At 41.5% G+C, this 15,129-nt stretch overlaps 2 protein-coding genes across 5 annotated transcripts in view; both read right to left on the reverse strand.

The window, feature by feature from the left end:
* CPNE1 (copine 1) overlaps nt 1-14,341 on the reverse strand; it is a 47,659-nt gene extending 33,318 nt beyond the window's left edge. The window contains exons 1-2 of one of the 4 annotated variants that reach the window (XM_079321295.1): nt 14,221-14,304; nt 11,423-11,473 (exon numbers count right to left, since the gene is read on the reverse strand). The gene's annotated coding sequence lies outside the window, so the exon portion shown is untranslated. Of the gene's footprint in view, nt 1-6,851; nt 6,991-11,422; nt 11,506-14,220 lie in introns of those variants that run through there. The other 3 variants (XM_079321293.1, XM_079321294.1, XM_079321292.1) reach the window with 3 other exon arrangements.
* On the reverse strand, nt 2,458-6,972 carry RBM12 (RNA binding motif protein 12; the record flags this gene model as incomplete). Its single annotated transcript, XM_079321290.1, has 1 exon — nt 2,458-6,972. One exon carries the CDS (start codon nt 6,970-6,972, stop codon nt 4,333-4,335), a length of 2,640 nt encoding a protein of 879 aa, XP_079177416.1. The 3' UTR covers nt 2,458-4,332.
* Nucleotides 14,342-15,129: the final 788 nt, after the last annotated feature.

Below are 15,129 nucleotides of genomic sequence, written 5' to 3' on the forward strand. Positions count from 1 at the left end.
CACAAACTCTAGCTCAGTGGTCCCAAAGCCATGAAAAAAAATACAGCCACAGAGCAGCAAGGAGCATCAGCAAACCTGGAAAAGAGCAAAGACAACCAAATGTATTTGGCAACTCTGCCATCAGGCCAAAGCAGAATTTATGAAAAACCTTACAGCAACAGAATAAAGCATCTCATTTTCAAAGACATGCACATCTAAAGCAGCAAACTGACATAAAACTAGTTTGCATGTTTCCCTAAACTCCAACTAAATGTTTCCTAATATGTCCAGTTTAAAATTTGCTTTCCAACCAATTAGCAACTAGTTGTTTTCTTGCACTACAGTCCACATTGAACAGAAATTGCAATCCTGCGTTTCAGGGTCTAATCCATGTATCTGAATAATCAACCTAAACCAGCTTCTCTCAAACAGTGGTCCATTGGCCAACCAGAGGTTTTAAGTGGTCCACAATACATAGCAGTTTCAGTTTCGCAGGTCAGAAGGCCAACACAGGTCAGTGCTGCTGAACAACCTGCTGAGGGCCAACAGCATTTGCCACAGGAAGCAGCAACCACCACAGCAGAAGACTGAGGACAAACAAAATAAAGTAATCACAGTCATTATTTACATTTAACGCACCACTGGTGTGCCTAGAACCTGGAAATATCCTCTTTTGTAGAGTCTACAATCTTCAGCACTCCAAAATACTCTCAGCAAAACAAACTGCTGATTTCACCAAGTATAAGCAATGACCTTAGACAGCATGAGCAATGTGGAACTGAGCAGCACATATATTTTTTAAAAGGCAGACCTTCAATGTCATCTCATACACAACTACAGTCTTCATTTTTGCAGCAATCTTTCTTTCCATTCGACCAAAATGCAGAGCATAGACACTCAAGGAAAATACTAAATGCTATGAAAGGAATGCTACTTAAAATAAAGCATCTTTCAGGTGTCTTTAAATCTACAAAGCCTCAAACCTCTCATAAATCTACCTTTAGACCATAGCAACAATTCATCGGTAAAGAATTGGTTTTAATGGTGGGATTACAGAACACCAACAAAATCCAACTGTGATGTTTATGAGCAACTGCTTGAAATTTGCTAATACTAAGTCACACTTTCATCCAACTACTGAAGTTCTTTCATGTAAGTCACAATTTTATCATTGACTAATTGCATTTATTTCTATTTAGAATGGGAAAAAATCCATACATTAAACAAATCATGCTGTGAATGTAACATTTCACCACTTTTTTTTTTTTTTTTTTTTTTTTTTTTTTTAAGCAGGAGTACATACACACATAAGGAACTGCTAAAAACACCAACTTAGCCAGTTATATAAACTCAAGTACCTTCTTGCCATTACTTGGAGAATTCGGGACATCAGTGTCACTGACTGTATTTTTCCAATGAGGCTAAGAAGGATGTAACTTCCTGACTCTCAAGGCATCAAGGTCAAAACAACGGGATTTGAGCAGCAGCCATGAGCTCATTCTGTCTATTGCCACCTCTTGCCAGTGATCAGCTTGGGGTATTACATCCAACAGCAGTATTGTACCTTCCACACTGGAGACGGGACCTCAGAGTCCTACCCCTTATTTTTAAGGCTGTCCATGAATATAGAGAAGTGCTAAGTAAACAACTTTATGAACTCTAGACATGTAGTCTAAGGATATCACTCATAATTTAGGGTAACATGAAGCCTAAGGCTACTTCTAACATGAACCCTCATTCTTACAGTAAACAGTTTGCATTGACCCTCCATAAGGAATTTTGTTCTGTACATGTTTTAAAGGATCAACTAACTATTTCAGTTGATGCACTGTTTCTCATACATACAGAAAACCTAAGCATGACATGACTTTCTATTTTTTTCAAGAGCCTTCTCATAAGAAGAGGGGATATTTACTAATTTATGCTAAAAGATGAGAATCAACTGCTTGGCAAAAGAAGAGCCCCTGCCCCACCCCAAATCTCCATTTAAACACTGCATCCAAGACAACATTCCCAACACCCATGGCTTTCTGGTTTGTGCTTTTTTTTTCAGATAAGCAATGAAACATCTTTAGACCATACAGAAAGATCAAGAATCAGAAAAAAGCTTTCCAAAACAAACCTTCACTTTTAGCAAGTCCAAAGGAACAGGCACACAAGCATGTTTCACAGCATATGCTGTGTCTAACCCAAACACTAGAAGCCTTGGATACATTACCAAGAGGACCACGATGTGAAATCAAAAGACAGAAACACAGAACTGTGTATCTAATTTCAGACACCTGTAGTTTAATTACATTTCACAACAAAGCAAGCATTGTTGTGATGCATTAGAACTTGAAAAAGCAGTTATCACCAGTTTTGGTGAGTCAACACACACTAATATCTTAAAACAATTCCGTGAACAACGAAGCCAAGTTTTCCTTTTCAGTAATTTTATTCTAATGTGAAACATGAAGAAACAAGCACCCAAAAAACTCCAATATAGTATGAAACTTTAATAAAAGTTGCTTAAAAAACAAAGAGCAAAATTTTAAAATAAACTGACTTGACTCCTAATCACACATCTTTCTGACATCAGGAAGAGTACTTTCAGACTGTCGGGGAAAAATAAAGAAAGAAACAAAGATCTGCTGTTGAAACATTATTCCCAAAGACTGTTGAAATGCATAACATGAAGCTTCAGAGACAGACAGTTTTATTAACAGGAGGCTTAATTTTAAACAGTATATACAAATCACATGACTTTTCCAAAGTTGGGACCACCTAGTAATCTGTCAAAACAAAATTATGCTAATGAATTACAGAAGCATCTGTGTAATGCAACCACCTCTTTATTGAAGTACACCTTTATACAATCCTTCCACGGATTCCTGTACTGTGAAATCCTCTCAGGATGCAGCGCTGCACAGGTTTGCAAATCTCTCCTACACACCACATGAATAAAACTGTTGCCACTTGCACCTCTCAATTTTGCCTGCCCATACACTTCAGTGCAACACCAAAAGGCACTGTTCTTCTTAGTCAAAAAAACCCAAAAACAGTTTGAAGTTTACTATGTTTAAGTACAATGATTTGCAGGGAATAGCAGGATTTTTTTCAGGCAATGTCCAAGTGTTAAAATTTATCATAAGCCAAGCAAGGATGAACCAAAAAAATTCTACTTTTCACTTGCGTAATTACTTCCTTTCCATTTCTGTTTTTCCATGGAAGGTTTCACTGCACAACAAAGAAAATGGCAACTCTTTACAGACTTTGAATACAACAGCACAACTTTATTGCAAAAATATATAGTAAACTCAGTATTTTCAAGTTTTGGAGAAAAATAAATTTTATCTCTGAATTTATCCATAGCAGTAATTCACAACAGAGTTGCTGAAGATACAAGTTTCTTTCATTATAACCTAATTTAAAACTTTATCTGGACTCCAATATTCTACTAATAATCACCACTTTGGTTCTCTTAGCAGAGACTCTATGTGAGGAGTTCAAGAGACATGTGAGAAACACCAATATCCTACTAATGTCAAAGAGCCTTTCCCAACTGATTTGAGTAATCCTAACAAATCAAGCTACTTAAACAATAATCATTATTTTCAACTGAAAACATTTTAAATGCACTATAAAACTCATATGATTTATGTTTGAGGTTAGCTATACTTGTGGCAAAAGTCTTATTCTGAACAGTTATAATTGCAATATATAAATAACTAAAGGTTATACCACAAAGAACAGCTTGAATTTTACAGAACGATTCTGCTCATACTCATAGGAATTAGTTTGGTAGACACATCAGCAAAGGGCATAATTCAACTGTTCATACAGTGAGATTTTTTGAAAAAATAAAGATACATACACAAAACAATCGATCTGTGTACACTGAGCATTCAGTTGCAGAATAAAATCAGGACTTTAAACAAAGCTTTGACCTGTGAACAAAGCAAAATCAGCCAGCTTTTAACCAAATCTAAAAATAGCTATCTATTTTACAATGGCTTACAAGAACACCACTGAGGAGCTTCACTGACTTCATCTATTTCCCTTATCCAGAACTATGTCAAACCAATCTCAGTTTCTCAATAAGCACTGTGTCCAGAAGAGTTTACCAAACTTTTATGACGAATAAGAATCTGTCCAGCTTCTCCACATATTTGTACGAGGAAAATCCACCGCACCTCTCTCCTTGCAGCGTTTCTTATGTAATGGCTAACCCAGTGCTCTGTCTTAGCAAAACCAATCTGTTTTACAATTTAAACAATCCACAGGTTCTATCCTGGAGATACTATAAAAACCAATCCAGATGCATTTGTCACAGCACTATGAATATCTATTCTACAACTACTTGATGAACAGCTACCCTAATACAAGTTTTACTTTTCTGGAACCTATAGGCCTGTCATTTAAATCAACAACAGCTGCCATAGCTTCATCACGAGACTCAAATGCAACCATTGCTTCTCCAGTGGGCATACCTTTTTCATTGTATTTTAAGCACACTGAACCAGGGATCACTTGGTAACCATAAAAGAAATCCAAAATTTCATCCACCGAAACAGTAAAGGGCATATTCTGCACCTTAATGACAGTTGGCCCTGGCTTCCCAGACCCTGTTCCAAAACCTGGGGGTCCACCAATATGTATGTTTCCTGGTCCAGGTCCAAACCCTGGAGGTCCACTTAAATGTCCAAGACCGCTAGCAATTGCTGGAGGACCAGCACCAAAGGCAGGGGGCCCACCTAAATTGCCAGGACCATTACCAAACGTCTGAGGACCCCCTGCAAAACCTGCTGGTCCGCTCAAATTAGCAGGACCACCTGCAAAACCTGGTACCTCAATACTTGCACCAGGTAAACCACTAGCTGCAACTGTGGGTATTCCTGGTCTAGCATCAGGAAATCCACCTATTCCAGGTGGTGGTAAGGGGGGACCAAATGTGCCAGAGCTGCTGAAGTTACCAGGGAAATTGAACGGAGGACCATTATTTGCTTCTTTAGCATTTCCCCCCAAGAAGGCATGCTCATCCCCACCAGGGCCCTGTGCTCCTGGAACAGCTGCATTTCCCTGGATCGGTATTTTCAGGATTTTCTTCCCTTGAGATGGTGGGTTTCTCTCAATATCTCTCATTTCTTCTACAGTTATCAAACGCAAATTAACATCTCTTCCATTCAGTTTTTTACGGTGCAAGCGCTCTGCCTTACGAGCATCATCTTCAGCTTTAAACTGAACCAGTGCTTGTCCTAAACCTTGCCCGTTATTGTCAACGAGAATTTGTACAGAGTTTTCTTCTACTGCCAGTCCCTCTAGAAATTGAAGTATTTCAATTTTTGTTATATTGTATGGAATATTAGATATATGTGCACACAGTTTTGGCAAGCCTGATTCTCCCTCAGCATTCATCAAGATTTCTCTCTGGTCATAGCTGAAGTTCTGCAATCTTTTACGAATCATATCTATTTTTTCTAACATTGCCTTTTTAGTAATTGGATGTACCTGAATGAAGCGATTCCCTATGTACTGCTTATGATGACACAAAGCTGCTTTATAATCAGCTTCATTCCTAAACTCAACAAACCCCTCTCCAATTGCCTTCCCATTAGGTCCATAAGCTATATAAATGCTGTCCTCAACTATATCCAGCTTTTTAAAAAAATCTATCACATGTTTGTTCTCCGATTCAAAGGGAAGACCTTTCAAATAAACACAGAAACCGTGCTCATGGGGAGATCTCGACCGTGACCTTTTCTGTCCAGTGGGAGATTTGGACCTAGGATGAGGCTGGGGAGGAGGATGTGCCTGCCCAGAGGGACCCATGGTTTGCTTGAAAGTTATGTGGCCTCCAGCAGCTACCCACTGTCTCTCTGTTGCAGGACTAACTTCAACATAGCGCTGAATCATCAGCATTCTGTTTCGCTTCAGTGCTTCAAACGTATCTTGAGGAGAAAAAAACTTAACTAGTCCATTTCCATTATTTCGACCTACATGATCCTTCAGCATATGGATTGCATCCACACGGAGCCCAAGGAAAAAGTCTTTCACATCAGATTCTGTTGCAGTAAAGGGCATTCCATGAACGCTGACATACAAGTCATCAGGATTGATTGGAATTGGCTTGACACTACCTTGAGAATTCATCTGGATAGGATTTACAGGATTCATGGGACCAATAAACAATGGATTCAAGCCGCTGTTCATATTCACTGCTGCTCCAGACCCATTCATTCCAGTGGGTAAGGGTGCTACAGGTGGAGGATTCATAGGAGGCATTCCTGATATGGGAGGCAGAGGCGTCATTGGAGGTACAGGGGGCACAGGGGGTATTGGAGGAACTGGAGGAACAGGAGGCAGTGTGGGTACAGGAGGTGGAACAGGTATAGGGGGAATAGAAGGCATTGGTGGCAAAGATGGCATAGCTGGGATAGGAGGGATTGGTGGAGGAGGTACTGTGTTCATTGGGGATGCTGTGCTAGGTATAGTTGAGCTAAATGTTGGACTACCAAAGGTACTCCCAAGATTTGGAGGTGCAGTCCCAATACTGGAAGTAGAAAATGTGGATATGTTTTTATTGCTTTCATGCACCGTAGTAGAAGCAGTTACTACACTAGGAGAAGGATTATTAAAGTTAGGTACAGTAGTAGGTAAGTTAACCCTTCCACTCATTCCAGAACTAGGTGGTGGTCCTGACCTGCTAGCATTTGCTGGTGGCATATCTAGATTGGCAGTTTCGAAACGCCTACGACTGAGCTCTATCATGTTCTGCATTTCAGTTTTACTGCTCAGCAACAATGTTACTTTTGACCCTTTAATTGTACCACCTGTGCGCATCATACCAAGCCTTGCATCTTCATCAGTGGCAAAAACGATGAAAGCCTCACCCAGTTCACCCCCTACAATATGCACGCCCCCATCGGGAATGGTCAATCCAGAGAAGAAGTGGCGAATGTCCATGGTCCCCGCCACAATCGGGAGACCTTGCAAGCGGATGACCACAGCCATGCTGCGCTGAAACAACACACACCTGCAGATGAGAAAAGGCAACGGCTATGTCAGACTACTGTTTGTGACACCATGCAGACACCATCTACTATAGTTGTTCATATACACCTAATAACATCTTGCAAAGAATAAACGTGTTTATACTCCAAGTTCCTTATTCAGGTTTGTTTACTTCACACAGACTGAAGCATTAAACATTTACCAACACCATCAGCAAGCATTTTTCACTAGAAATTCCAAAATAGCTGTGATACTAAGACCCACAAGTGTCAGTTAAAAAAAAAAAACAAAAAAGGAACATCAAAAATCAGAACTATTACAGCACTAGTTCAATATTTAATGTATGCAAGCAAAGTATTTTAGCCACACAAAACAAAATTAATTTACTGTACACCGATATGGTATCCACTGTACCTGATAATGTGACTGAAAAATTCTGAACAGCTATGGGAAACAAACAGTTCCCTTTAATCTGGGGAAGGATTTTACCTCCTGCCAGGTGAAAACAACTAGAAAAGTAATAGTGGGTTGGTTAAAACAAAACCCCATTCGGACACTTCGCAACTGTGAGACTCACAAGACATCTTGACAGGAACCATCTATATTATATTGACCTCATGGTTTTCTCCTAGCAAAGGCAAGAGGTCCAGGTGACCTAAAGCTTGATATTATAAACTAGTGCCAGACATTCTGTGACAAGAGAGACCTCACCTAAATTAAATTAACATCTATGCTTATCTAGCTAGATATATGGCCTTTACAATTTTCAAAAACAATATATTTTTACATAGTTGCAGATATTCTGTCTAGCATGACCCTTTATGTCTCAGACATAAGTAAATTAACTTGATCTCCACAGCTGGCATTAGTAGATACTTAAGGTAATTCTGAACAGCGACCTCAGAAGTCTGAGGGTCGTATCAGTAGTTAAAGAGGAAACTAGATACTTGTCACCTACGCAAACCTCCAGCAAAGGCTGAAAGCATCATATTAAATAATATTAGCACAATTCAACAGTTCAGAAGCCAGTATCTCATCCTAAACCATCAGCAATAGCACCATGCTTCACCTGAGCCACTTCATCTCTGAAACTTTTTGACTTCCAAAGTACAAGCCAGTTCAGTATCTGTATGGAAGATCTCCAAGGCACCCATAAGTCACATACCCGTCGTGTTAACTCAGCATTCGAAATCAAGGATGAACCAGATCACAGTCACAGAACTGTTTAGGCTAGAAAGGACCTTAAAGATCAAGTCCAATCAGATGCCCCAATGCAACACCACAAAGCTATGCATCAAACACTCCTGACCATTACCAAAACTCTGACCAACTACAATCAATAACCATTTCCCAACAATTCAGCTGTATCCCTGCACACAATCAAATATCTAAGTTGGCCCCATTTGCTTGTCCAGGTCATCCAAGTATGTTAGAAAAGACAAGTCTTGAATGACTACATAAAGCCACAATTTAACCAGGTAAGGCTGAATTCAGTACTTAATGAAAACAAAAGTAACAGTGAAAAAGCAACAGTTCTTCTGTTTGCATGATGGAACCTAGAATTACTAAAATGAGTCCTTCAGTATTTTGTTTCTGTTGACCAACATACCAGAGCTAAACCCTTCAACACACTAATGAGCCTAAGCAACATTCTGGGGTATTACAGGGCATTGCCCTACAACTAACACCAGACACCAGAGTAGTGTGGAGGACCTTCCTCCCTGAAGGAAACAGCAAACAAGCCCATGTTCACCAAATCAGCTCTGCTGTTCCAGTCACTGTGAATGTACACCAGATTCCTTACTGCACCATCCTAAAAGAGAGACTAGAACTTGCAGTTCTTAACATAAGAAGATTTTAATAAAAGAAAAAACACCGCTAAGAAAACCCCTATTCCACAAAGGAAAGACAGCAACAGAAAGGCTTATGACATATACTATGCTTTGAGGACAATTTTTTTTGAAAGTAACTTTCTCATCTCCATGGTGAGGTAACAGAAGCAACATTCTTGCCTTTAGCTCTTACAGTGGAATTACATTTAATCTGAAAATACAATTCATTGCCCACTCATTTTCCAACAACAAAATAACTTATCTATGAGGAAAAAAAGCCATAAGTGAAAGGACTACCTCTACTATCCAAAACATCTAAAAACATATCTAGGACTTTTTGCACTGTTTTAAAAAGCAGTGTTTTATAATGATTCTGTTGTTTTATTTTAAATTTGCCTAATATTGATGACAATCTCTGAAATTAAAGTTAAAATGAAATTTCTGTTTCCTTTAAAGAGGCTATATTAAAGAGCATTGTAAACATAAGGTTTATACTGTGCTACAGAATTGCTTTTGAAGGAGATGATCCTGAGGCAAGCAAGCAGTACAAAAATATCCCTGGCTTAGCATCTATGTTTTCAAAACTAGAATACTACTCCAACAAATCTTGCCAGCAGGTTTAGATTTCTCCTACTACCTACTATACGTAGAAATTAGTTACAGAAATTTTTATGTATCAGAAGTTAAGACATTTGAAGTTTCTCGTGTTAAATGGGAGAGTACTTTTAGCTATTTCCTTAATGCAAAAGGAATGGCAATCTGATATAGCCATTGGTTAAAGGCAACTTGGAAAGGTGTGTGTACTAAGGTCTGCTAGGTTGGAACACCTAACATTTTTTAGCAGAACTGACACCTGCTAGACAACTGCATTTATAAATGATTTCATGAATCCAGCCCAGCAGACAAATCAATACATAAAGCCACAGAAGAGTTCAAGCATTTGAACATTTACATAACTTCTGGGACAATGTAAATCATTCAGTTTTGCATTAAATTCAAAATTTCATAATAAATGCTAAGGATGTACTTGAAGTCTTATTACTAAGTGCCTCTACTCAGATCCACTAAATTACTATTGACAAAAAAATCCAAAGATCTGCTTAGGCATATTGTTACTAGAAAAACTATTTGCAACGACTTCAGTATAGTTAATTCCACACATAGTATTCAGCAAATACTTGCTTAATATTAAAGAAGAGCTGACAGTAATATGGTCTGAATAAGAAGAATTTTAAGGACTTGACTAAACAAATACTTTTGACAAAGGAACATGTAAAACAGCTGCTTCAATTTTTCAGAATTTCGATGCTTTGACAAAAGAGTAGTGTCAATTCTGTGATTTATGGCAAAATCTCAATCACCAAAAGCGCCAAATTTTAAATTTCTACACACTCACAAACATTTTTTGTAAAATGCACTTAGGAGACTATAACCCACTTGCTCAAATTTTCCAAGTAATGAAAATGCAAAGCTTGCTCAAATATTTCACTGTTCACTTGCAAAGACCAGCACATGCAGAGGCAACATTAACTTCAGACACAAAACAGGCCGCACACCAGTTCAGCAGGCACTGAAGGCTTTCTGTTGGGCTGTCAGACTTGTTCTCAGGCTACCTGCTTTTCTCCTGGTACAAAAAGGTACTTCAAGGTAAAAGTGGGTTTTCTTGCCATTTTGTGTGTTTCCTGTATTTGTGGAAAGACAACATCCTAGAGGTGTACTATGGACAATCCATCCCCATTAGCAAGTCACGATCAAAGCTGGAGATTTACAGGCTGCTGACAATCAACCTGATTCAGCTCATTTGATGAATTTTTAACATGTCTTGACAGTAATATCTTTTAAGATGTTGGTGTTACACTGGAAAAAAAAAAAGGTGCAGAAGATGACAATACTATTTATCTCATCAATGTGCTAGTTAGTAAAATTAGGATAATTTGGGTCATACATATAAATTCATAAATACACCAGGCTGGTGTTTAAAGTTGTATGGATTTTACAACAGAAAAGCTCAGAAGATTCATCCTAGCCCCTGGGGAGTATTAAAGTACAATATCACACACACACACACATATATATATTTGGCATTTCTTGGGTGAAGACAAAGAACTGCAGAAACACTGATACTGGAGGAGGAATTTTAAGTACGAGACTGTCTTGCAGAAGTTAAAACTGGAAACTCCAATTTTGTCTTTTACTTTTTTAAGGCTACAATCAACCTGTTACAGTCATTTTTGAGCCAATTTGAAACTATCTGATCCCTTTAAGTGCTGCAAAGCCTAATTAGAACCAATTGGTATGCACTTCTACACTCCAACAGTTACAAACACAGAGACCTGCGGCTTGCAGCAAAGTAACTGCATTTTCCAACAGTGAAAAATAAATGGGAGAGTGCTCCAGACTACCACATGCTGATGAAACAACAAAACATTAGTTTGGCAAAAAATTCTGTTTATAAGAAAAACATTGCCAAAACCACCATCACCAGTGGTGAATAGACAAGCTACAGATCATTTGAGCCAAGTCTTTTGACACAAATTGACAGATTCCAAAAGCTTCATGTGTTTCTTAGGATATATTCAATATTTATAGAAAGAAGTCTTCAATTCAAAAGCTCTTACCTGCAAAGACAGATGTTTTTTTCTTAACAAGTAGCAGAAGCCAAGCCAATCCTGTGGGCAACCAATTAAAACCAACTTTTAGACTGCAATAAAGAATAAATGGAGGCAAAAATCAATGCAGGCAACACAACAGCAGTAACAGCCCACAAAGAACTGTATACACAGAATTTCAAACCTGCAACCACCACAAGGCACTGCAACATACAAGAATCATAAGGGTGCATTTTCTATAGTTATCTCTATACGACTTACTGGCAATTGCATTGTAGAGCTTTTGTATGGTTTTAAGACACAAAATATGCCTTCCACAAAGAATACAGAAAGAGCCAGAAAGTATTTAAAGAGTCTTTCAAATTTTCCCATCACCAATAGTTAGGTGAACAAATCTCTTTCAAAGGCAAAGAACAAGAATTAAATACTTAAAAGCCCTGAATTTTAACAAGTCCTTGCTCCACCAATGATACTCCTTCCTCCAACTGTGCATCTACTTACTAGAACAAAGTAACATAGAGTAAGCCATGCCTAAGAAAACCACCCTAGAGCTGCAGCTGAAGAATTCTTCGAGAGTCACACCAGCTGGTGAAACTAAGTGACACTTCATAGCCATGTCTACACAGTCAACTCCACAGAGCACACAGCAAGAACTACTGTAAGATACTCTACTTTCATTTCCCAAATCCTGATCAAATGCCCACATCTTTCATCTCTGTATAAAAATTGCCTTCCCAGGTTTACAACTCAACAAAAAAGCCAAGCATTTTAAGCGGCAACACATGTATTGTGTATTTAAAGATGGCATGGGGAACCTTTGCTCTTTCATTACTTGGCCGACCACCTCACACTAAAATTCTTTGGAAAGTTACTGAGGAATGAATCTCAGTAAGAACAGATAACTGCCTCCTCCTCCTCACACAACCCCAACAAGCTGGTTTCAGTTACAAGCATCATTATCAAAGTGAACTTAGAGTAAGAAGTACTAATAAACCCTTCATAAACTCCCTAACAGAGGGGATTAAAACAAACATAGCTATTTGCACATCTTCCAGGACATTAATGGCAAACTTACAAGTGAGAAAGATACAACTACACTATAGACTTACATTAAAATGGCAAATGCATTTAGAAAAGTAAGACTTTTCTTTATTAGACCTTTAAGAGAAACATGCAATCCTATATTAGAAGGACTCAACTATATACTTTCATGTATAGCAGTGTCAAGCAGCAGTTTACAAAGAAATAAAGAAATGTAATCACCTGAAAAATCATTTCATGCAAAACCACACCTGCTTCAAACAGCAGATAAATCTTTCATGCACAAGGAATTTCCCATTTAGAAGAAAAACGCAAATCATTAGATGGATTTCCAGTATAGCAACCACGGCGTTGCATTCGTTCCTCTTCACAACACTGAAAACAAGCTGACGATTTGCAGTGGACTAAGGCAACATGAACAAAACCAGGCAGCATTCAGAACAGAATTCAGCAAAACTCCACTCCACTATGTTTAACTTCTCCACCAAATAGCACCTACTTTATTTCAAGTCTCAAATATCTCAACTTTAATGAAAACCATCAATGCCTTCTATAGGCAAAAATAACCTTTCCCATCAACGGAATACGCAAGAGCACATTAACTAGACAAGCACCGGCTAGAGCTCAGGTGTTCCCACATAACGCTGGCACCACACCTCTGAGAGTTCTCCGGAGAAACTCCTCAACACCCTGTCAGCTGTACACAAAGGCTCAGCATCCGCTGGACACACAACAAACGATTAAACCAAAGGAATCCACCAAGGAAACAACCAGCCGATTTTCCTGCCTAACCCCAGTAGATCAAGGTGGGGAAGCAAACCACTAAGAATAACGAGTAAGTTTAAGAGTGAGTAAAACCAGAGCCATTAGTTTTTTTCGAAATAAAACTCACACTGTGTATTTTCGGGACCCATTTGAACAGTAATTCGTCTTTTTTTTTTTTTTTCTGGCAGGGGTGGCTTTAAGTTGTTTTCTTTAGTTTACAGATTTCGGGAGAGGGGCATGGTATTTTGGTTGGTTGGTTGTTGCTGTTTCTTTTTGTTGTTGGTTTCTATTTTTTAGCTCAGCTGATTTTTACTAGCAGAAGAGAGCGTTACAGAACAGCAATTTCGCCGGTGTTTATAGGGTACGCCCCACAAGCGGCGGCAGCGCTGCAGACACCGGGGACCTTCCTCCCCGCAAAGTGCGAAGTGTTTGCCTCGCTCGGTTCCCCGGGGCCGGACAAGGCGCAGCCGCCCCGCCGAGCACCCGCGGGACCCAGACCCGCCGGGCCTCGCGCCGACAACGGCAGCGCGCGGCTCCCCGCCGCACCCAGCCCGCCGGGCGCCGCTCCGGACCCGTCAAATCCCCGCCTCGGGCCCCGCCATGCGGCCCCTGCCGCGCCTCGGGCCCGCCGCCGCCGCAAGGTCACTCGGCCGCCCCCGCCGGACGGGCCCGCGCCGTGTGCGCTCGGCCCGCACACACTCACCTGCCCGCGCAGCTCCGCGGGCCGGCGGCCACGGGCGGGGGCCAAGGACGGGGGAACGCCCGGGGCCGGCCCGAGCCGCGGGCCTGAGCGCGCCGGGCCGCAGCGAGGCGGGAGCGGCCCCGCTCGGCGCTCCGGGGCCGCAGGCGGGAGGCGCCGCCCGGCCCGGCCCGGCCCGGCCCTTTGTGCGCGGGGACGCGCCCGCCCGGCCTCCCTCCCCGCGTCTCCCCGCCGCGCCGCGAGCCCGCAGCGCGGGGCTGGGCAGGCGACCCGGCCTGCCCGGGCGCCGCCGCGCTCTTACCGAGGGATCTGTACGGGAAAAAGGGTTAGAACGGAGCCGCCCCGCCCGGGCCCGCGGCGCGCCGAGCCCCGCGCACCGACCGCAGCCGCACAAAATGGCCGCCGCGCTGCGGCGGCCGCCGGGGGGCGGGGCCGGGCGGCGCGGGGCCGGGCGAGGCGGCGCGAGGGAGGCGGGGCCGCGCGCGGGGAGACGGCGCGCGCCGGGTGGGGCGGGGCCGGGGCTGAGGGAGCGCGGGCTGTGGGAGGGCGCTGGACCGTAACGAGGAAAAGAACCCTCAGAGCGGCTGTTTCCAACCTGTTGACGTACGACCAAGTTGCAGAATTAAAATGAAAGATTCCTGGGGGCCGATGCCCCGTGCTGTGTTTGGCCTTGGCTTGGCCGAATACAGCACCAATAACGAGGCAGCTCCGGGACCCCCGGGCTCTTTTGAGTTCTCTGTCACTGCGCTCCAGCAGTCACGAGCACATCAGCCCCAGCCATTTCCAAAGGAAGAAAAAAACCAAAATTGTTTAGCCTTTTGCAAGAAACAGATAAAAACAAATCATTGCCTCCCTGTGCAAATGCTTTTGCAGTAAACGTCGGAGTTCAGCAATACGGTTAATTTCGGCCTTGGTTTCTGTTAAGGGGCAAAACCAACAAATTGTCCTGGTTGTGCACTCCTGAGGCAGAGGGATCCAGCGTGGGGCTGCTCAGCAGCACAGTAATCTCTACTCCATCATTTGTTTTCCTGTTTATCCCCTCTTTCTACTCCCAAATTCTACTTTATTAATCATCCCCTTCCAATGTGCTGTTCCAAGGCAACAGCACACACTAATCTTCTCCCTATTAACCACAGTTTTTCAGATTTTTAATTCTTTTTTGTATTTATGATAATAGATTGTGGACACTGCTGAAGGCCTAGGCAGATTT

The sequence above is a fragment of the Erithacus rubecula genome (assembly GCF_903797595.1).
Source record: "Erithacus rubecula genome assembly, chromosome: 18".
In the NCBI taxonomy this organism is placed as follows: Eukaryota; Metazoa; Chordata; class Aves; order Passeriformes; family Muscicapidae; genus Erithacus; species Erithacus rubecula.